Genomic DNA, 22,683 nt, shown 5'->3' with positions numbered 1-22,683 from the left:
TGGGGCGTCGAGAAAACTGCACAATGACGAGCTTAAAAATCTGTACTGCTCCCTCAGTATTTTCAGGGTGATTAAGTCGAGAAGAATGAGATGGGCTGGGCATGTAGCGCGCATGGATGGGACAAGAGGTGTGCACCGGGTACTGGTTGGGAAACCTGAAGGGAAGAGACCGCTGGGGAGACCTAGACGTAGATGGGAGGATAATCTCAGGCGGGATCTATGGGAGATAGGAGTTGAAGGAGACTGGATTTTGTTGGCCCAGGACAGGGTCCGGTGGATGGCTTTGGTTAGTTCGGTGATGAACCTTCGGGTTCGGTAAGCCATCTAGTTAGTTAGTTAGTTTAGTTACCTCTTTTATAAGAGGTGATGAACGTTATTACTCTGTGACTTTGCGTTACGGTTTATCAGAGAAAACAGTGTATTTCGATCGTCCTGTATCTCGCTACTTCAATACCGTGAAAAAATTAAGTCCGGAACGATTTACGTAGACGCGTGGGACAATCAGTTTCACTTAACGAAGCAAACGGAAGAGATACGCCATTACCGGACTCAATTTCGCAGCTCCGACTCTTCGGTTGCTAATCTGATGGGCTGCAGTCCCTGTCAGCGTCGTGTGTAAGCTGTTTCAGAGCGAATTTTTATTGTTATTAAATCCGGAGTTTAAATCCCGTTAGTAACCAGAATTTGTGTGCGCTTTAAAGATAAACAGAATATTTCCGTGCTTGAGTGAGTGAGTGCCAGTATTAGTGAATAGGATTTATGGTTCTGACTGTGATGAGAGGATAATATTAAAATTGATGTTAGGTAAATGTTTGTGGAAAAATATTGGATTCGTGTGATTCAGAATGGAGACCGATGGCGGATTTTTATGACCATGGTAATTAATCTTCGCGTTCCATAAAATCGGTAGGAGAATTTATTGATTACCTAAGAGTACTATTAGCTTCTTAAGAATGGCTATGTTTTGTGGAGTTTGGTAATCACCGTCGGGTACAGATAGGCTATAAAACACACCAGATTCATATCATCTGATGTGGTGACGTCCAGAATTCGCGATGCGCTGTCAGAGCTACAATTTCGTATTCTGCCTTCGTCTGCCTGGCCTGTTTTTTACGCCGAAATTCGTCTCTGGCCACGTGCGTAAGGATTTTCGAATGAGAAATAAGTGCTCAGGAGTTCTGCGTGTGGGATGTTCATTGACGCATGCGCCAATGTAGCGGGTTAAACACCGTACCGACGCGAAGTGGCAGTTTTCTGTGTGTGCTGGTGTATGTCAGGTGCGTGTCTGTAGTTCTGCTGCTCGAGACGCACAGCATCCCCAGGTAGCAGAGGAACTGGACGTAGGTCAGTCGTGACTTAACTCAGTGCAAGGTTGTGACAGTTGACAGCATATTTATCGTCGCCTGATTGGCCAACTGACATATCACCGTGGCTCAGATATTGTCGTACTGACAGATTCCGTTGCATGTTTTTGTTTGTTATAACAAATTCAGACGGTTTAGTTAGAAACTGAAGGGTTTAATAGTTGAACCTTAATATTAGTCTGTTGAGATTCACAGATCATTAGCCTCATAATATAATATTTCTGGGAACTTTTTTGAGTTTTTATGGTAGTTATAATGAATATCTTCAGAATCAGACAAGTAATTAATAAGGTGGTTTGAGAGCTGGAGGTGATGGTGGTGAAATATTCATCTCCGTCTGTTGGCAACTCTGATACCCTAGTGTGACTTACGTAAATTAGTTGGCAACTTTTGATTTGCGATAAGTATATTTTAACTGTTTCTAATTTTATCAGAATCAGACAATCTAAAGATAAGAACTTTGGTAAAAATAAAATTTATTTTGTAGGTTTACGCTTGAATAATCAGCTTCACGTTCCGCGTCCTTTGCCTTCTTGAACACTCTCCGTTTCTGCAAAATCGGAAGCCAGGAAGAGCTCAGAGACACGTAGTACAGAAGAGAGAAATTTTTATTCCTTTCGGTAATTACCCCGTCTAGCCCTTTGAGTCGAATTATCTTAAGCACATGACAATCTTTATCTTTCAGATTTAATTCAATTCAAACAATAACGACTTTATTACCTTCGATTAGTTCTCTCCAGTCATGTCTGATTATTCTGATGGATTTTATCCACAGTTTAAATGTGTTTTGTTTAAAACCTCTATGTTTCGGAAGTTAATTATACTTCCGTCTTCATGTATCTGACTTGTAGGACTACAGAACCCTACTCTGTTTGGTCACAGGTCCGAAACGTCGTAATTTTAAATAAAACACATTCGTGCGATAGATAAATGAATAGTTTTATACACCGTGTCACTCCGTTGTCAGAAAACTTTAATCGTAACACTTCGCCTCAATTCTTTGATAGCTTATATCTGCCCCATCCATGCATCGTATGCTTATTTGCTAATGCCGAAGATGTATATTCCCCAATAAAATTCTCCATAAACTCCATAATCATTGGCGTCTGTAAAAAAAAATGTACCTTGCTGGAAATAACTTGGATGGATGAAACTTTTCCTCGTAAAATCTCACTTTATTGCTTTAAAGCACAGTGGGTAGTATATATATATATATACCACCTGCTGTAACGTTAAAAAGTATTTCCCGCTTCTCATTTTTTGGCTTATTAGTGTTGATACTACGTTTGCATTTCGTAGACATAAAGATGTCGGTATTTAACCATTTGAAACACGGACCTTTTGTAAATCATGTTAAAAAATTTCGGCCTTACCTAAAAGAAAACCCAGTCCTTAACCATTAGTGCTGGTAATGATGCTTAAAGGAATGATAGCTGTTTATACTGAGAATCATAGCGAAACTGAAATTCACTCAACAGGAAAAATTTAAGAGTTATCTTTAACGTTGTAGCAGGTGGTACATATAGTTACCATAGTTATAGTTGAACATTAATTGGTCATATATTTCCTTTAGAAATGATTTATGCTGTATAAATGTCAATTTTACTTGCAGAGTAGGTGTTACAATTTTTCGTTCTGAAGATTTCACCTTAGAGGCAACTAACAACATTTTAATTTGTGCGCTCACAGGTAAATATCTAACCTTTTGTGTTTATAAATACACAGTTTTCGCAAATCTTTGCTGTAAAGTGTAAGTCCTGTTTTACATCATCGCTTTACTCGCATAAACAATAAATCCAGCATTGTTTGTCTGGATTCGAAGCCAGATAAAATGTTACGTCATGAGTCAGGTACTGTGGCTTCAAGCCACAGGGTGTTATAAAGATTTGTTTCCGGTCACGGGCAGAGTAATTTTTTTTTAAACTGGAACCCATTGTCAGCAATTTTAATAACGTCGTATATTACTGTTTCGTACTATTTATAATCCTGGGGTCTCGTTTTAAGATCGTCCTGTATTTGCCGATTTTTAGTGGTCATAATGTGATTGAAAATAAATGTTTTTTTTAAATTTTAAGTAAAATTTGTAGTTTTTTGTACTTTGTATCCAAGAGCGATCAGTGTATTACAAGACTCTGTAATTAAAAATAAACAGGGTTGTCTAGACGACCAAATAACTATGTTGGGAAAATTATAAGTGAATACAAAATTTTCGTGAGGAAAGCAGGAGTCAGTTTAAAATGTGAAAATATACGAAAGAAAATGTCGATATTATTAAGACATATATCGTTCGTAGCACGGTTCTGATTGTTTAACGTCTCAGATTACTAGCATAACTTATCTCTACTGAGCAGTTGACGTGTTAACCAAATGGCGGTGGCTGCTATAGCCTTGAGTAACACTTCAACTTATATAACTAATTTACGATAAAAGCCTGGTCTATCTTTTCGACAGCTTGAGCTTTCTAATAGTTATATTTGTGGACCCTCTGGAACTGTCAAATGGAATTATAAATAAAACGTAAAGAAAGGCTAACTTGTGGAGAATAATAAATTAGCTATAAACGTAGCAAGACTCCGATCTCCCACGCACAGTATAGATGAAAATACTAACCCTATTCTGTTTGCACAGTAGTTTTCAATTTATCTGGCTTTTGAAAAGATTTTATAGCGTAATTCAAAAGGTTTATTGTTTCATTCTTTTTCTCTGTTCAAATCCTGAGACTTAGGTGGCTCTAAACCTTTAAATTCAAATGAGAATCTCGTGAAATCTTTCCGATAAATTCTCCATTATCACTTGGTTAGTACGGGCTTGTCTAAGTAAAAAAGTATATGTTTTTTTTCAAAATAAAATAAAATAAGTGTATAATGGTGATGTCATATCCGTCCTACATTTTTATTTTTGATATTACTAAACAAATTTAGGTTAGCTTTGATACTAAAAATCTACATTAAAATTTTCGATAGACGTCATTCAACAACGGTTCCTCAACTGTCGAAGTTTTATATTGTTAATTGATGTGATAAGATCTTCATGAAAGGTTAGCAAATACAGATTTTTAGAAGGAAGCGTTGTTATTTTAAGATGCTAACCCTACATTGGCTCTTAATTATGAAAGGTCGAACCAACTACCTTTATAATCCAAGTATAAAGCTTTGCAGATTCACCAATCTGCTAGGTTTTAATTCTTCTGCAAGTTTAGAGGGATGATATGAGTCTCTAAAATGAACAAGCAATTTATGAATCGTGTAAATATAACCTCACCTGATCAAACAAATAAGTCGCCATGGAAACAGGCTACGCATTACCAATATGTAAGCACTGCATTCGACATTCGGCATTATTATATAATTCATTACCTCGTGATTTGCGAGGTCAGGCGTCGAGAAAGTTATAAACAAGGCTCTAAATATTCTCTACAATGCACCGAAAAAGAGTTTCCATATAACAAACTTTTACAGCTAAACTTCAATGGACCAAAATATTATGGAATAGATATTTAAAGGGTGACAAACTTTTAAAAGTGTTTTTTTAATATAAAGTGTTTCTAAGGGGCATACTGCTTCCATCTTTAGTGCTAACCCCCCGTGAGTTTACGCAGTTTTGCAACACAACAGACCAGCATCGACATTTTTACCGCCGTCACAACCTAAAATTTACAATCATGTTGTCGCGGCCCACAGGTTGAGAAAGCGTTGAGACACGTCTATAAGACGGGAGAGACTTTTGATGAGCTCGATATTGCCTGTCAGATTCTCTTGCGTGTTTATGATCTCATTTCCGTCGTAATGCTTTCCGATTTAAGACATTCCTTTGCCTGTATAGCCGCGTTCCTCGTAGACACACGAACAGCTCCTCGCTTGCGACAGACAAACTCTTTGACGACGTATTACGTGGCTCTTTAAATGTAAATGCCTCCTGCCAGCATCTCAAGGCATTACATAACACAGCGGTATCATTTCGTGCAAGATATTACATGTTTACGATCGACAGAATCTCATATCTGAAGCCTAAAGGAACCTGACATATCAAAGAACTTCATATTATTCAACCCTCGAAGAGTTAACAAGTTTTTCGGTTTTTTAATTACGGTTATGTAACTATATTTTCAAAATATTTTTTTAAAAGCATAAAATTGTTTGTTTTTTTTTTTTTGTTATTTTTAGTTTCAGTGACATATTTTGTAAAAATTCTAAGCTGTGTGTACTCCATGAAACGGAGTCCATACTGAGAAACCAACAGTTGCCCAGCCACTCAAGAAATTCACAACATTTTATGGAACCCAAAATTTCATTACCGTGTTCAAAAGAGCCCTCCACTGGTCCCCAACCTGAGATGTGTGTATGAAATTAATTATACAAGAAGCAGCTTAGATATCTCTATATTAGAAACGGGCTGGACGACCGAGGTTCGAATCCTGGCAAAAGTCTTCGCTGCCAGGTCCAGCCCGGCCCATGATGGTGGCATCGTTGTTTCTGAAGTTAGGGGCTTCATATATGACCCATGGAACTTGGTTGGTCTCGGAGTAAACGTAGCTGTTATTCGATTACAGCGAAATTATAAGTACAGGTGATTCAAATGTAAACATACTAACCAACGTGAGATGTCTGATAAACGGAATGTGCAAATTTGGTTTGTTTCTGCCCGGAAAGTAGATGACCAACCCATGACAGTACTAAAAATAACAGTCTGGTAGCGCATCAAATACAATATCGCGTGTTATTGCGAAATAGTGTAATTTCACGGATGGAGACGGGACTCATGTGCTTTAATAAACGTCCTGAATGTTATCGACATTAAGAGTGAACATAAACGTCGTCTATAAACTGAATCCACGTCTCATTAATTCCACACATGCTTTTTTATAGTGACATCGAGTTCTTGATTTATACGGAAAAAAAATCAAAGTTACCAAAAACATTAATTTCAGTTTAGTTCATAGAGAAGGTTTGTTAAATGTCTTTACGTGTTGCATGCCTGGAGGTAACCTGAGCTAATTCGTGCGAAGCGAGTAACAGAGGTTCAAAAAACACATTTATTCCTGCTTCAAGAAGTGACGACATTCGAATCTGCAGTGCGCCGTGCTAGAGCGGCAATTTCTCCACCAAGTTTGTTGTGCAAGTAGTCTAGACACTGAACTGAAGGCGCACCAGTGTTTGGGTACCTTCTCTGCGTTACGCGTATAAAACGAGGAAATAATTAAGTGAAATTGTTTGGGTGAGCTGATGGCCATGTTAATAGCTTTCTGACAAATGTAGTGTTTCTGCTAATTTATCAGATGTAATCCCTGGTCTGCTTGAAGCCCATATTTAGTCTTGCGAACCTGACAGTGTCTCAGCTAGTCAAATTTTCCGACCGTCATATAACTTAAAGGTCCGTTACCATGTTCATTTCCAAATCCTGTTTTCCTAAAATCGATTTTAATATTACCCTTCCATCTACGGACAGGTCTTCCGAATGGTCTCTTTCCTTTAGGTTTTTGAGCCAAAATTTTATGTTTATCCGATTTGTTTAAAAATTATGTTTCTTAAAATTAATTGGGTTTACGTAAAATCATCACTATTTATAAATTTTACTTTAAAATGTTTCCGATTAACGTGTTTAACCAGACACATGAATAAATCGATCTTTATCTTTTGGGGTGTGGTATTTGTAATGTTATTAGCTTCGAAGTAATGAATTTGTAATAAATTAATATGTAGGTCAACGAGGAGTGCGGCATTACACGGAAATCACTCGCTTCTATATATAGGTTCACTTCCGGTTCAAGTGCCCATAAAAAGTGTTGGAATTAATTAACGGGCTCTACACAGTAAACACAGCTCGTCGTCCTTTGTGATCAATGTAGTCCCGTGTATTAAAATGTTTTGTTTTTCTGTTTTTTTCGCAGGAAATTCGGGATACAGAGAAGAATTTGCAGCGTTTGACTCAAGAGACAATTTGTAAAGTATATAGACGCCGACGAGCTATTAAATTGTCGTGGAATCTGATACGAAGAATTGGCATAGCGTAGTACCTGCCTTCTGTCGCACGCATCTGTTTCCATGATGCAAACAATTCGCAAGATATACCACGCTTTCTTAGCAAAATATTAAACCATTTTGTAACAAACGTTGACCAATTTGGAGCTGAGAATCTCCTAGATACAGTTTATCAAAACAGTTGAATATCTCATATCACAGACATTACACTGAACAAGGAAACTTCTTTCTGTCTTTTGCTACCGCGAAATTTGAATATACAAGTAGATTACGCAGTTGTAAAAACAAAAATAAATATTTTATATAAAAATATTTAATACAGGTTGTTAAAATTAACCCCGAATAACAGCAAAATAAAAATATACATAAAATACTGTAAAATAGCTTTTGAAACTTACCTGCGTGTTGATTGTAGAAAAAGTAATTGAGTTGGAAGATTTTCGGTGTTATTGTGGTTTTTGAAAAAGGCTAATTCTCATTTGTCAAGTCGGTGAATTTGGCAACAAAGGAGAATCAAATCGCGTAACTTTGGATCTTGTCTGCAAAGACTTTGCGGCAGTCCCCGTATGCTTGTAACGGGATGATTCACCAGAAATAGTATTGAGACAATGTGTTCGCTGAACGTCGCTTCGAATGGATTCCTCGACAGGAAACATAAGTTTTATTTGAAGTACCTTAATCGAAAACAAACATAATTAGAATTGTCTTGATTGTTTATATCAGCAACTGAGGTTAGTTGTCCCGTTCTAATTTTTTGACAGCGTTGTAAGATTATTTAACAATTATGTCACTTCATTGAGGATCCAGTTGTTGTTCACATGGAGACATTGAGTACATCTTGGTACTCCACCGACGATATGGCTGTTTCAGCCGAAAATGTGACATTTAACAGCCCCAGTACCGCAGTGGACTCGGAGGAGGAATCTTCCGCGTGGATGACGGAAATGTGGAACTGGACGACAGTGAACTCTAGCGGTGGCAACAACACTTACATGCCCCACTGCGACGCAGAGAAGCCAATTTTAATCATCATCATCACGCAGGTACACGATGTGCCCAATCCGAAAGACACCACTTTGATTGGTTATTTGGTATTTTAACAACGCTGTTTCGACTACAGATATAATATAAGGATAATTGATATGGAATTATTATTATACCTATAATGAATGATTTGAGTTTACAAATTTGGAAATGGGCGACCGTGGGCTGAAAACTGGATTAAATTCGAAGGAGAAACCTCCCAAATACAAGTTTAGAGTTTTGCCACTACTTAAGACGCTCAGTGGGAATGTGGTATAAGTTTCTTATGATTTATGTTAAATTCACGTAAACAAATTAGGTTTCAGTTGTTTGGGTTCGGCTCAAGAGATGTCTTTGCTTCGTACGTCAGAACATCAGACAGTCAGGAAAGCGTACGTTTGTGCGTATTTGTCACTTTTAATTCATTTTAAACACGTAATTTAAATTCCACTGTTTTGTAACTAAATAATGAGCAAAAAATGGCCTTCATTTTAAAAACATATTACATTGAAATGGACACGTAAGTTAATTAAACTTTTAGTTTTTAATCAGTGTTGATACGTTATGCGATTTGCCTGATCATGACAAGTATCGAAACATGTCTGTTTATCAGCAAATAAAACAGGTTTTAATTAATAGTATTTGATGTTTTCATGGGGGTGAGATTGAAGATGGCTGACTTCTGGGTTGTAGCATCGTGTAGTCTAATATAAGTTTACTAGTGTTTCAGAGACGAGGTTACCACCACAGAATGTTTTATAAAATTGATTGTGTGTTTCCTACTAAATAGCAGGTTATCTGAGTGTTTCATGGAACTCGTACGCAGGTGCTGTACAGTGTAGTGTGCCTGGTGGGGCTGCTAGGCAACACTCTCGTCATCTACGTGGTCGTTCGCTTCTCCAAGATGCAGACCGTCACGAACATGTACATCGTGAACCTGGCTGTAGCCGATGAATGTTTCCTCATCGGCATACCCTTCCTACTGACCACGATGAGTCGCCAGTCGTGGCCCTTCGGAAAGATTATGTGCAAGGCGTACATGACAACTACAAGCATCAACCAGTTCACCAGCTCCATATTTCTGACCATCATGAGCGCGGATCGCTACATCGCCGTGTGTCATCCCATCTCGTCCCCCAAAATTCGGACTCCCCTCATCAGCAAGGTGAATTACGGCTCGCAATCGCTTACAGAATTTTGTCATATATACAATTACCGCATGAAATAACACCTAACTCCTTTGAGCACAATCCTTCTTCATAAATTAATATTACGTTCAGCTAGTCAAGAAATTACCCTCCTTTATGAAACCCTAAAGTTCATTACCGTGTTCATAACAACCAGCCACCTATCCCCATATTGATCCAGGTAAGTACGCACACCTAAACCCTGTTCTCGTGAGATTCATTTTAATATTATCCTCCCATCTACGCCTGTTCTCTTTCCTACAGGGTTTCCAACCATGATATTGTGCGCTACATTCTCTGTCCATTGTATTAATCTTGAATTAATAGCCTCTAATAATATGTGATGAATGAAACAAATTATTAAGCTACTCATCTTAGAATTTCAGAGGTTTCAGAATTCTGTGCCCTCAGTTTTTATGATAGCAGTCGTGTTAACTTTGAGAGACTTGAACGTTCTTTGACTTCGTAACAGATCAAATAATCTGTGTAAAGTATCGGAATTTCTCGAGCGTTTTGGATGGCAGAATCCCTTTTTATGTTAAAAAATCCTGGCGGGACTCTACACCTAATTCATAAAATAACACGGACAGTAACGCAATTATTAAAATATTTGTCATTTGCATTGTGTGTTTTAGGGCTCTAAAGCATTAGAGAGTAAATGTTTTAAATCGACTTGTACTAATAGTGGACGATGTCTTCGTAACATGTCACGTGTGTCTCTAAATATCTCGATGTCTGTGTTTGTGCCTCCCTCATACTTAACATTTTCTTCCCTTATTTTAATCTGTTTTATTTTATGTCTTCACTTCCTTCTCTGAATTTTACTCGTTCTAGTGCATGTTTCTTTTCGGGGTAGGTGGGGCCAATAGCTCTCACTTCGCCCCTGAGTACAGGCGATCAGAGGGGTCACTCAGCATCCAATGCAATTAAAACCAGGGGCTGTTTCTATTGATGTAAAATATATGGACACGAAATTCACCAGTCACCTTCATCTAAAGGCAAGGTCAAGAATGAATGGAGTCTCACCGCCATTCCCCCAAGGTCTTAGGGCCTAATTAAATATTATGGACAGCGTACCTTTTGTCTTTTGCGTTCTACCCCGCAGGTGGTGAGCCTCACGGCCTGGACAGCCAGTGCTCTGCTGATGGTACCAATCTTCATGTACGCAAGTACCGTGGACCGGGAACAGACAGATACGTCGTGCAACATCTTGTGGCCAGAGAGCGAACATATCAGCGGCCAGACCGCCTTCACACTCTACTCCTTCATCCTGGGGTTCGCTATCCCCCTTTTGCTCATCTTCGTCTTCTACTTCCTCGTCATACGCAAGCTGAAAACTGTTGGTCCAAAGAACAAGTCGAAAGAGAAGAAAAAGTCTCATAGGAAGGTCACCAAATTGGTACTCACTGTCATAGCCGTCTATGTCCTCTGCTGGCTTCCCTACTGGATCACTCAGGTGCGTGGAATAAACAATAAAATATATTGAATAACAATTTTCTTGGATATTATCCATCGTCTAGTAAATATAAAACGTAAAAACGACGTTTCGGAGATGGGACTCTATCTCCGTCTTCAGGTTCCTACACAGTTGGGCCCACTAGATAGAGCTAATCCCTATCTATTATCCATCGTCTAGTAAATAAAATATAAAACGTAAAAACGACGTTTCGGAGATGGGACTCTATCTCCGTCTTCAGGTTCCTACTCAGTTGGGCCCACTAGATAGAGCTAATCCCTATCTATTATCCATCGTCTAGTAAATATAAAACGTAAAACGACGTTTCGGAGATGGGACTCTATCTCCGTCTTCAGGTTCCTACACAGTTGGGCCCACTAGATAGAGCTAATCCCTATCTATTATCCATCGTCTAGTAAATAAAATATAAAACGTAAAAACGACGTTTCGGAGATGGGACTCTATCTCCGTCTTCAGGTTCCTACACAGTTGGGCCCACTAGATAGAGCTGATCCCTATCTCCAGTCCGAAACGTCGTTTTACGTTTTATATTTACTAGACGATGGATAATATCCAAGAAAATTTTTATTCAATTGACTCTTCACCATCGTCAAGAAGTTTTAGATTTGATTCACAGTAAAAAGTTAATTTTCAAATGTGCATGTCACAGACACCGAGGTCTTGGATGTCGCCGTTCTCTTCTCGAGACACTCCCATCGTTGCATTCACTCTTTTATGGTACATCGCGAGACATGAAGTGGTAATGTATACTTCGGCACGATTGTGTAACCAGACCTGCCACGAGAATCTGTACGTATGGTTGTAATACTAAACTTTAATGTATAAGGTACTCGCTTCGAACCTCGGACTGGAATCAGCCTGACGTATTTTAATATCTTGTAATAACCCTGTTTCTATAAATGATGTAAGATACAGTTGCTTTAATCTCTTAAAGCCTGGTGAGAAATATATGAACCACATGTTTTTAATAATCAATAATTCTACGTTTTTACCCACAAGTGTATTTGTTGGTTTTATATTATTCTTAGGTCAAACAACGATTATTTCTTTAAACAACATTAACTGACTGATCTTTTTAATGTTATTTGTGGCACCAACTCAGTTTTTAAATAGTATTAAGAAGATCATCCATATTCCAATCTTTGTCTCCCCCTAAAATTCTTCCCTTCAACTGTTCCTTCCATTACCAAATTAACCAATCCTGGGTGCCTCAGAATGTGTCCCACCATCCTATCTCTTCTTCTCGTAAGATTTTTCCATAGAATTCTTCGTTCGCCTATCTAATTCTTTAGGGACCTACAATGTTCTGTGTGAGCGGTGAGTTCCCTTAATTCTTGTTAAAATATAAGAATCATTTGTCATCCAATCCACTTTTTGACAGATGGCTCTCATATTCACGCCACCGAACGTGTGTCAGCCCATCATCAGCTTCACCATCTTCCTATTCGCGGGTTTCCTCAGCTACTCCAACTCAGCCATGAACCCGATACTCTACGCCTTTCTGAGTGACAACTTCAAGAAGAGTTTCCTCAAGGCCTGCACCTGTGCCGCAGGCAAGGACGTCAATGCGACGCTGCACATGGAAAACAGCGTCTTCCCGCGACGCCACCATCGCCAGGCGGGTTCAGAGCGCCTCAGACTCCCTCTGGGTGGACAGGGGACTGGGGTTACCAAGAGTGGTACCTCCGCCGATGAGGAGGGAGAACGAGGTCCTCTGGTCAGCAAGGCCGACCACTCCACCACCGCGATCACCATGACTTCGCGGTCTAACATCACAGTCAGCAGCGACAACAAAGAGTCAACGAGTAAGGAGTCTGGACGTAAGGAAACTATGCTCAGAAACGGACAAGAGCCGACGCAGGTGTAGATAACAGTTGTGCTCAAGGGTCTGGCGAAGATTGTCATTCATTTTCCAGGACAATCCGTGTGAATTTCACGGTTGTCAGTCCATATCATTCAGCAATTGCCCTAGGACGTACCGGCGTATAACAGTTCCGCGCTTGGGTCGCAGGTGGTGTCATTTGGTAGCGTCGAACACCTGGTGTCGCTCAAGGCCGAAGTGTCACCTTACGCCCAAGACATGATTCCGCTCTGTCTAGACCCACAATCCTGACGCAAGATTTTTAAACTAACAAATTCAAATCTCTTCCAAAGAAAAAAGACGACACTCCTCAGTAAATTTGTGTTGAAATCTTCGTAATTTAAGCAGATAAGAGTGATTGATTTATGTAGCGATTTCGTGTTACCCGGAAACAATTTCCTATCCTGTATCTAGAACGTAGATAGTGACTTCTTCGCCATCGAGGTCCATGAGAGATTGGCGCCGGATGAAATTATACTTGGGAAGGATTTCCCCAGAGTACTTCAGTTTTTCCCTCAGGCATTCATCATTTCAGCAATTTCTGTACTCTGCCCCTGAAATAAATGCAACCACCCAATACACTTTCACATCAACTGATTCAGCGTTTGTCTGGACACAGAAATGTTTATTTTGTTTTGTTTGAATTATTTGGCATATAAGTAAAGTATTAGCCATTTTTACTGTAAATTCCTCAATTAAATATATTAATACAGAAGTTAAGTAAGGGTAATAATGGAATAACCTGCAAAGGGCAATCTCCTAGTGCCCAGTAGGTCTTAAACCCTTTTAGACTCCCATGAGGTGACGCCCAACATTCTTGGGAAATAATATTCTGATCCGGTGCCAAACCTACAAATTCAGCCACAACTTTACTAAAATTAATTTTTCTGTTAAGATTTTTCATGTCTTCGAATAAATTTCCTATGAGGGGGGGGGGGGCGTGTCTTTCGGGGGTCTGTCCAAAATGGGGCCCTGTCATTTAGATGTCAACATTTATGGACCTTGAAAAGTTAAAAAGGTTATTTCCATCACAGCCTGCTGATGGTTTAGAAAAAGTATCTCTCAACAAATTCTGAATGCAAACAATTAATAATAATTTTCTGTTGTCATAATGTTTTCTGTGTTTCCTGACATAGACAGTAAATTATCCCATTTTATCGAAGTGTCCAGTGTTAATATTATTCTTTGTAATTTTTGAAGTGTCTATAGATTTAAATCATTCTATAGTCTGTAGCGTCAACAAAACTTTAAATTAATTCATGTTGTGTACAGGATATTAAAGATATTAATTTTATTGGTTAGTGTTGCTGTTGAAATTTACAGATTCTGTCTCTATAAACAATTAAAAATACGTGGAAAGTCGAGTTCTAGTCAGAAAAAGGGATTATGCAGGGTAATTAAAGCGGTGATCTGAATAATATTAAAAAAAATGACTGTAAAATATATTTAAGACACAAACGCTCAGATATCTTACATTTTTAAGCATGTGTCTAACGCGTGTAGTAAATTTGTTGTCAAAATTCGTGAGGTTTATTGACGCAGAAAATTCAAAAAAATAAATCGTCCACTTACTGCAATTAATATTCATATCACGTGGATAAATGACAATTCTTGTTATAATTGTAGATGAATGCAAGCTCACAGAGTGTTTTTCTTGCTGTAACGATCAGCTGTTCGTGACGAAATCAAATGTGGGGATGATAATGACTGAATTTGCCTTCGTCCATTCTAAATAACTGAAGCATATCGAGGATTGGCGTAAGAACTGGGAGAAACAGATAATGAGGAACAAGAAATATTGCGATGTTTACGAATTACTTCCGCCCACGAACTGTGAAACATCAGAGTCGAAGAGAAAATAGAAAAAAACAGGGTATTTTTATTGTAGGCGCATGACACATCAAAGTTGCCTGCCTTTCCAAATTAAAATTTGAGTCAATTGTAAACACAAGAATTTGTGCAGGAGCCTATATGGAAAGGCCTATATTAATGTCTACCCTTCAAAGTCTAGTGGTAATTATATATACCACCTGCTTTAATATTCAATAACTGTGCGTTTTTCGTTTATATGTTTCGTATGATTCTCAGTGTAAACAGCGATTATTTCCTTAAACAGCGTTAACCAGTTGATCTTTGTAATGGTGAAGTGTTGTGTTTTCTTCGCGGTACGGACTGGATTCTTAAATATTATTTAGACGAGCTTAGGCTTCAATGGGTTAAGATCCCAACACTGGTGCTGACTCAGAGACAATCTTTCTTACAGGTTAATTTGCCTGTGATTGAATTGAAGTCTAGGTTATTTTATCGCTGTTCAAAAACAGTTAATTTTTAGGAGGTGTTACTGTTTCTGAAGAACAGTTCTTATGAACTGTGTAACCCTGATATTATTGCAGAACTGCAGAACGATCTGTTGTAAATAATGCTGAATTTATGTAGATATTTGTTCGCTGTAATGTCTACAAAGTATGCTTCCTGTTTTATCACCTGTATGCAATTTTTAAATCAGAAATGAAATATGATCAACAAGGTTTTCTACTTGAGCCCATAAAATCTTGTTTTCGTATTTCGTAAACGTGCACGTTCAGCTGAGAACAAGCTAGAGGAGATGGTAGGCCAACTCAGTTCTAGATCTGTTGAACACGTTTGTATGTTAAAAATAGCTCATCCTCGGTGTTTGACTGTGAAGAAAACATCAGTTCAATACGAATGTGTAATTTTTTTTTAATATTTCTTTAGTGTAATCACCTATTTTTGTACAAAAATCACAGTAATAGCAAAATGCATCATTTGGAAGTGTCTGACAAGTTACGTGTAATATTTCTGGTTGTAGTTGTTGTGTACAGACTCCAGACGTAATAAAGAACAACCAAACGTTCACTGCTCCTGCCCGATACCTCCCTCTTTGTCTGACTTGTCTTTCATCATCTTTGAAATCATGTCATGTCAGTGTCTGGTTGGTCTCAAATTTATCATGATCGAAAATCCTGAAAATAAATTTGTTGTAAAAAAATGTATTGGTAAATATATTGACAAGATGAAATAAAATTTTATTTGAACTATAGATGATTTCTTAATATTTTTATGCATGAAAATATAGTGTAGGATTTTTTCTCACAATTTTAGCCAATTCTAACGTTAACAAGTTATGATTCTAAGTATCCTGATTTTCCTCAAGGCACCCGGGTCGATGATTTTTAATACCACAGCATTTGAATCAAATTACTGATAGATTATCTGAGTCCCTCTCATATTTACTTTCTCTGAAGATTTTACAGTATCGAATGGAAAATGTCAAACGAATGTAGCATGAATGACGAATGAGAATAAAACGAAAGACAGAACAGAGAACGAAAAAATTGGAACACATATTAAAGAACGAACCCAAAAACCAAGAAACTTCCCACAAGATATTTTCAAGCCATTTTTCCCCCCGTACCAATGTAGAGTAAGAAACAATGTGAGAGGCAGGGCTTCAAACTAGTGACCTTCGGAATATAAGACACAGTGCTACAGTTCCTACGTCGCCCGTTGCTGGCTGGTAGTTACAAGACAGCGATGACTCACTGAAGACAGCCTCTGCCTGGTCAGTGCTCGGCTGTCAGCTGCTATAAAAATTGAAGACGTCCCGTATCGTGTTCCGATAGGGCACAGCCCACGATATCGCTTCCCTCTACTCAATACAACAAATCCGTTCATACTTTAATATGTTTAAAATTTAAAAAAAGTGAGGTTTCGAACTGGGTTAGATTGCTCATAATAGCTTTTGTGAACATGTAATGAACCTTTGCTTTTCCTAAAATCAGGGCGTGTTTTCATAGGCTCAGTACTTACTTGTGCACTGTTTTTTTTTTTTTTTGGAAGATCTGTACCATGTAACATAGTTAGGATACTCCGTACAGGGCCCAAAACGCGTTTATATTCCTTTGACATGAACTGTTAATTATATCCATAATTCTAACTTCCTTATGCTTTGTGGTCTGATATAATAATGATTAAACAAACTTTAGTTATGATTAATCTCCGGAATTAAATTTAATCCCTACCTGAGATAAGTGGTTAATTGGTTACTTACTTGTTTAGTTCGTTAGTTAGCTCTGGAATCGAACTCAGGGGCTACGACGTAAAAAACCTTGGGTTATGTCGTGAACAGTCTTAGTTTTCATTCAACCACGTGAGACTTTGTATTAGAACAGAACTGGACTATTTTTGTCATGTTTGTAAGCCCTTAGAGTCAAACTCTGGCCCCTTGAATAGTTTTCAACACATCTACAATTTATATTACTTCACATTTAGTACTTATGATAAGTCTTGTGGGATGTAGAAATGTGTAGTCGGTAGCCTAAAACTTTGTCAAGTTTACTATTAACTATAAGTTGGTGTTTATTTAATAGCATACACATTGGTACATTTATATAAAATGCTTTTATTTAATTAGTGGGTTCTTCATTTGACTCATTCGTATTCGCATAAAAATATGAAACACTGAACACATTTTGACTCACATTAGTTAGTGGAGGGGAATGGAGGGGGTGGTGGCGTGATCTTAGCTTTATCCGGGATTCGCATAAGCGCTTCACATGTCCACTCTGAGTCACGTGATCCTATGCTAGAATTCAGAGACGGATTGTCCGTCAGAACACCGTTGACGGTGGGGGTGGAGAAATGGGCTGGTCATGTAGCCCGCACGGAGAAGATGAGAAAAGCCTACAAAACTGTTGTTGTAAAACCTGAAGAGAAAATACCACTGGAAGATCTAGACATACTTGAGAAGATAATATTAAAATGTATCTTAGACAAAAAGGTTTGGGGGGGGGTTTGCGTTGGTCTGGCTCTAGATAGGGGCCAATGGGAGCTATTGTGATCACGGTAATGAACATTCTGTTTTCATAAAAGGCGGAGAACTTTCCTGTGCCTAATAATCAGATCATTAATGTGTATGGAAGGCGTGGAGGTAAATTTGTAAGCATTTTAAACAACGCCAGCTTAACACAGTGATCTCGCTGCTAGCGATACTTTAAACCTTACAATCCCTTCACTTTGAGCTGTCACTACTTATGAGTGGATCCTTACCTCCACGCCCCTATACCTGGGTGGAAATGGTTTTTGAGAACTAGGCACACGCTACATATCAATTAAAATGCAAACAGAAATTACAACATTTTCTTCAGAGACTATGAATATTTAATGTTTTCACTGCAGCTGTCCATCGCTTTCTTGGTCGACCCACATATCGTCTTCTTTTCTGTCTATACATATGTATATTATTTGGTATTTTTTTCAGGAATGTTCCAATCATTGGATTTTTAATATTAATAAAACAATACAAGATTGTTTGTCTTAATTATATGATTTCCATCTTTGGTTGTCATAGGTAAAGTATTTTTTTTTTCACAATCCTTCACTGGACGCTAGGTAAGAGTGACATCTTTCGGTTGCAATGAAATTATGGTTCCGATTACTACAACTTCTCGCCGATTCCTACCGGAGTGCTCGTGCAACTTGCTTGGTGATCGGATGCGTATCGTAGCTTGGCTTGCCTGCACAGTCATTTTTTCAATGTTGCATATAGATCTGGTGTGATAGAACAGCATTCAGTATCGTAAGTTAAATCAGTTAGACAACTTTATATTATCCGTAAATGCATATTAATTAGCTTTCGTAAAATGTTTCCAGAAACGTTGAAAAAACTAACTTACATTAGTTTACTGGTTCATTAGTTCGTCTCCATACTTCGCGTACGTTGTATGTAATACGTTGTTTGTATCTGTAACAAGTTAATACGTCTTTTATAATAATTTTTTAAATTATACAATTATAATTGTGACTTAAATCTTGTTCTTCGAAACTAGGAATTGCGTAATTAGTCTTTGTGGCGTCCATTAACATGGGCGGTTAGTTTTAAAAGTAGCCATCTTGGAACTACTTTTTTTTTTCGTGAGAAAGAAGCCATAAAATATATCAAGTACCAGTATTATCAAATGAACAACGTATTCAGAAGTTCACAATTATTTGTTTTCCAAATTTTTCAATCTCACAAAATACGCTGATAAATGAAAGTTTGTATTTAAGAAGTGTATAATGGCGAATTCATTACGAAAGTTCTAGACATTTTGATGGTCAAAGGTATCACTCCGCCAACATGAATACTGAAAATAATGTGAATAATAGCATAAATTAATAAGTAGGTTGTTTTGTAGAGTTAGTAATAATTTTTTTAATATTATCAGGAGATGTTTGTGATTAAATTTGTTGCTAATCACATTGTATAATTAATATTCATAATTTGTGTAAATTTACTGGGCGCTTTCGTTGTGAAACTGGCCATTTTGAATCGGATGTTACAACGGGAAGCCATAGTTCGTGTTTCAGATCAACGTACTGTTCAAGGCCAAGCACTAACCTCTACATAGTTATTGTGGAAACAGTATTAAGTAGGTAAATATCAGTATATAATTGTTATAACTAGTAGGATCGTATCCCGGCGTTACTTTTTCTGTCTTCGATGGGATTTTTTCGTAATTATATTCAGTTTCTGTAGTGGTTTTTAGCCGTCCTTCCAACATAATAGTTTTAAATAGCCCAAGATAGCTTCCTTTCATCATACATTCGAATGAACGTATAAAACTTGTTCCATAATGCCTTCGTTATCAGAATTTGACTCATCTGTTGATATTCTAGAACATAATATTTATGTTCTGTTGGAGTGCTTCCAAACAGCTATATTCTTTGGATATAAATTGCATAATTTTTTGGTGGCAATTTTCACATATGAATTTTACAAATTACCTTTCTCTATAAATAACTAACACTCTAACAAAACTATTATTTATTTCTTCTTCCAGTTTTTTGATTCTTTCCTCATGCATGGCCGGCAAATACTAGCATTTTAAATGGTTTGTACATTCATATGTGCCCGTTGCCATACCAAACTGCTTTGGATTTAGGAAATAAAATTATATTTTCTTTCTTAAAAGGGCACTGGATACATTAATTTTATCTGGTGAGAGAGAATCTGAATCAAAATGTTTTAATTAAATCTAACGTTTCTCAGGCTGTGATAAGCGATCCGGTATCGATTATAAAAAAATCGAACATTTAATTTTGACATGCCTGGAAATTTTGTAAATGTGGTAATGATGCTTCAGATGGGTCTAGAACTATTTACGCTGAACACCTGTGAGCATATTATGTGAAGAACATCTCACCAAACTCGCAAAGGGGGCTTGTTGTAGGCCCTACATAAAAATCACGCATTAATACGTGCGTAAGTTTACATTAAACGACTTAAATTACGCGTGTAACGTTTTCTGACTTGGTTACTCTTCATGGGAATAAAAAAAAAATATCATTAGGTATTTCAGTCCTTAAAACCATTTTTAACCAGATAGGACGATGAATTATTTCATATTTAAATCTTAAAAAAAATTAAATCCCATTAAACCACGAAGGTATTAACGGTATTAGCAAACGACGATACGATTAGGTGTGACGGATTGACGGAAAATACATCCCCAGAAGTCGTTGACTCCTGCCCTGAGGTATGATCTTCGCTAAGAATTACCAGCATAAAACTTCATAAAATATGAATGGGCACAGCCTTCCTATAAAGCGTCCTGTTTCGCCGAGGTTTTTTACGGTCTTCTTCAGTAGGAATTGTCAATGTGAAACTTCATCATTATCAATGGACCCAGTCTTCCTATACTAAGATGCCTGCTTTCAGTTTCTGTTCTTAGCAAACGTTTGGTACATGGTCGTAAAAACAACTGTTTACATATGAAGCGTAATTAATGGGGCAGATAGTTTTGAGAAGTATTAGGACCAGTATACAAATTCTAAATATTTTTAATTATATATTCTGATATAATCCAGAGGAACGTCAGACCAAATGAGTGTAACCCAAATTTTATTAAGTTGCTAAATTTTGTTTACAACTTATCATCCACATTTTATCATAATTACGGATTTAAATAATTACAGAATTAAGAACCAAATTATTTCTGTCGCAGGCAGCTTGGCAGTACGTGATTTTCAGTGCGTGGTTCGCGAGTGTTATTTCGACAGATACACTTTTAAAATAGCTGATTTTCTTGCCGTTAGGTTGGTGTGTTTATCATAAAATCTGATTGAGCATTAATGCCATATTAATTGTACTGTTGGTAACATTTCTGGCTCCGTTTTAAAAATGTGCATCTATTTATTCAGTGTTACAGACTGATTATATCACGGATTTCAAAGCCCCGTAGAGATCGCATAAATTCGGTATTGTCCGCGGTTCAGAATTTCGAGAATCGACTACGCGTTCGTCTTCACGTTACGTAAGAATAAAGTGTTTTGCTGTGACTTTGTGCGTGTGTTTGTGATAAGTGTTGTGCCATTTCCTTGGATTATCAGCGGCAGACGTCGAACCGGGGACCACGACAAGAGGAGCAACGCGCAAAGAGTAACGTTAAGAAGACAAAAACCAGTGTCGGCCGAACCCCTAGAGTTTGAGGACCCATCCGCTGGAGGATGGGCTGGGTGCTCGCGGCAAATCTTGTACGCCATAGCATCGGCACGGTCTTGTCAAAGCAGCCAGGCCCCAGGTTGCCAACGATAACCACGTCGGTCCGTGCCAGGCAACTTGTATTTGACGCGGCGCCCGCAACGACCAAGGGCATGTTAGGTTAAGGTCAAGTTGGCAACCCTGTGCACTTTATACTTTTTTTTATAGTTTGTAAGTGTCCTCCCTGCCCTCCCCGATAGGTGCCCATGTTAGGTCGCGTGAACTTAGCTTTTGTGTCCATGGCGTAATGGACGTTCACTTAGGAGGGTATTTCTGTGTGTGTGTTTTTTTTTATCACAGGGTGGTCAACTTGACAGGTTCAGTCGGCACGACCAATGAAATCAGTGCGAGGAGGACAGAGACAAAAAAGAACTTTTTGAAAACTCTGTCCGTGAATAACTCGCATTGCTTGGCTAAAGATTCAATAAAACACAAAATATAGTTTTGGTTTTATCAGTCTTTCACTTCACTGTTGAAAGATTGTCTGGATCTGTAGACAACACACATCGAATTTTATATAGTGACACATTGCTTCTTTTTATGTATTGTGATTTTATAAAATGACCTTGTATTTCAGCATGTAGAGAAAGACATCGAATGTTGGCTGTTACACCGAAGAAAGGCTTTGCGTGTGAGAATAATATGCGTATTCGAGCCTTGTAATATTGCAACTTATCAAGAAATTTTAATCATATACATTTCACATGTAAAGTGTTGGTAAATATCGCGGAATTAGGATTTCACGTAAACAGTAATTTTGACTGACGCGGCAGTGTTTGAAAATTAATTTACAGTAGACTCATTACAGTAACGAATTATTTGCATAAACATTCATGGCATGTTAAGTGGAACATCGTTAATTAGATAAGGTTTTGAGGCGTTCTTTTCCAAATTCAATGGATCATCATTTCGAGATGATGTATGATATTGGTTTTCAGCCAAAGAAATTTAAATTTTTTAGGGCAAGAAGATCTTGTATATTCTCATTTAATTTTCGGTTTCAATCCAGCGTAATTATTCATCAGGGTAAACCGTCGATTATTTCTCAGTCTGCTAAGAATACTCCGTAGTGGATAATCTCCTTGAGCCATCTGTATTTCTGTTGTTCACAATGGACTGCTTATAATTCTGGATATTTTAAATTTCATTGAGTTGTATCTGTTAAAATTATTCTCAATTATACGCCTTCCATTATCGAACATACAGAGTACAGAATTTGCTCATTGAAACACAGATCTGAAAAAAGAAAAG

The 22,683-nt window shown here is 37.8% G+C and overlaps 1 protein-coding gene across 7 annotated transcripts in view; it reads left to right on the top strand.

Annotated features, from left to right (window-relative positions):
* Window positions 1–15,951, top strand: part of LOC110830146 (somatostatin receptor type 2) — a 169,745-nt gene extending 153,794 nt beyond the window's left edge. For 5 of the 7 annotated variants that reach the window (XM_087352974.1, XM_087352972.1, XM_087352973.1 and 2 more), the window contains 4 exons: window positions 7,252–8,385; window positions 9,192–9,530; window positions 10,658–11,008; window positions 12,411–15,951. In XM_087352974.1, coding sequence (XP_087209100.1) covers window positions 8,161–8,385; window positions 9,192–9,530; window positions 10,658–11,008; window positions 12,411–12,896 — 1,401 coding nt within the window. In that variant the 5' untranslated portion in view covers window positions 7,252–8,160 and the 3' untranslated portion in view covers window positions 12,897–15,951. Of the gene's footprint in view, window positions 1–1,245; window positions 1,345–2,971; window positions 3,054–7,251; window positions 8,386–9,191; window positions 9,531–10,657; window positions 11,009–12,410 lie in introns of those variants that run through there. The other 2 variants (XM_022064676.2, XM_022064677.2) reach the window with 2 other exon arrangements.
* Window positions 15,952–22,683: the final 6,732 nt, after the last annotated feature.

Source organism: Zootermopsis nevadensis, unplaced genomic scaffold, assembly GCF_977971745.1.
Source record: "Zootermopsis nevadensis isolate Lab colony 2312 unplaced genomic scaffold, Znev_1.0 Znev_ptg000021l, whole genome shotgun sequence".
NCBI lineage: Eukaryota > Metazoa > Arthropoda > Insecta > Blattodea > Termopsidae > Zootermopsis > Zootermopsis nevadensis.
This window is presented reverse-complemented; position numbering and strand designations above follow the sequence as displayed.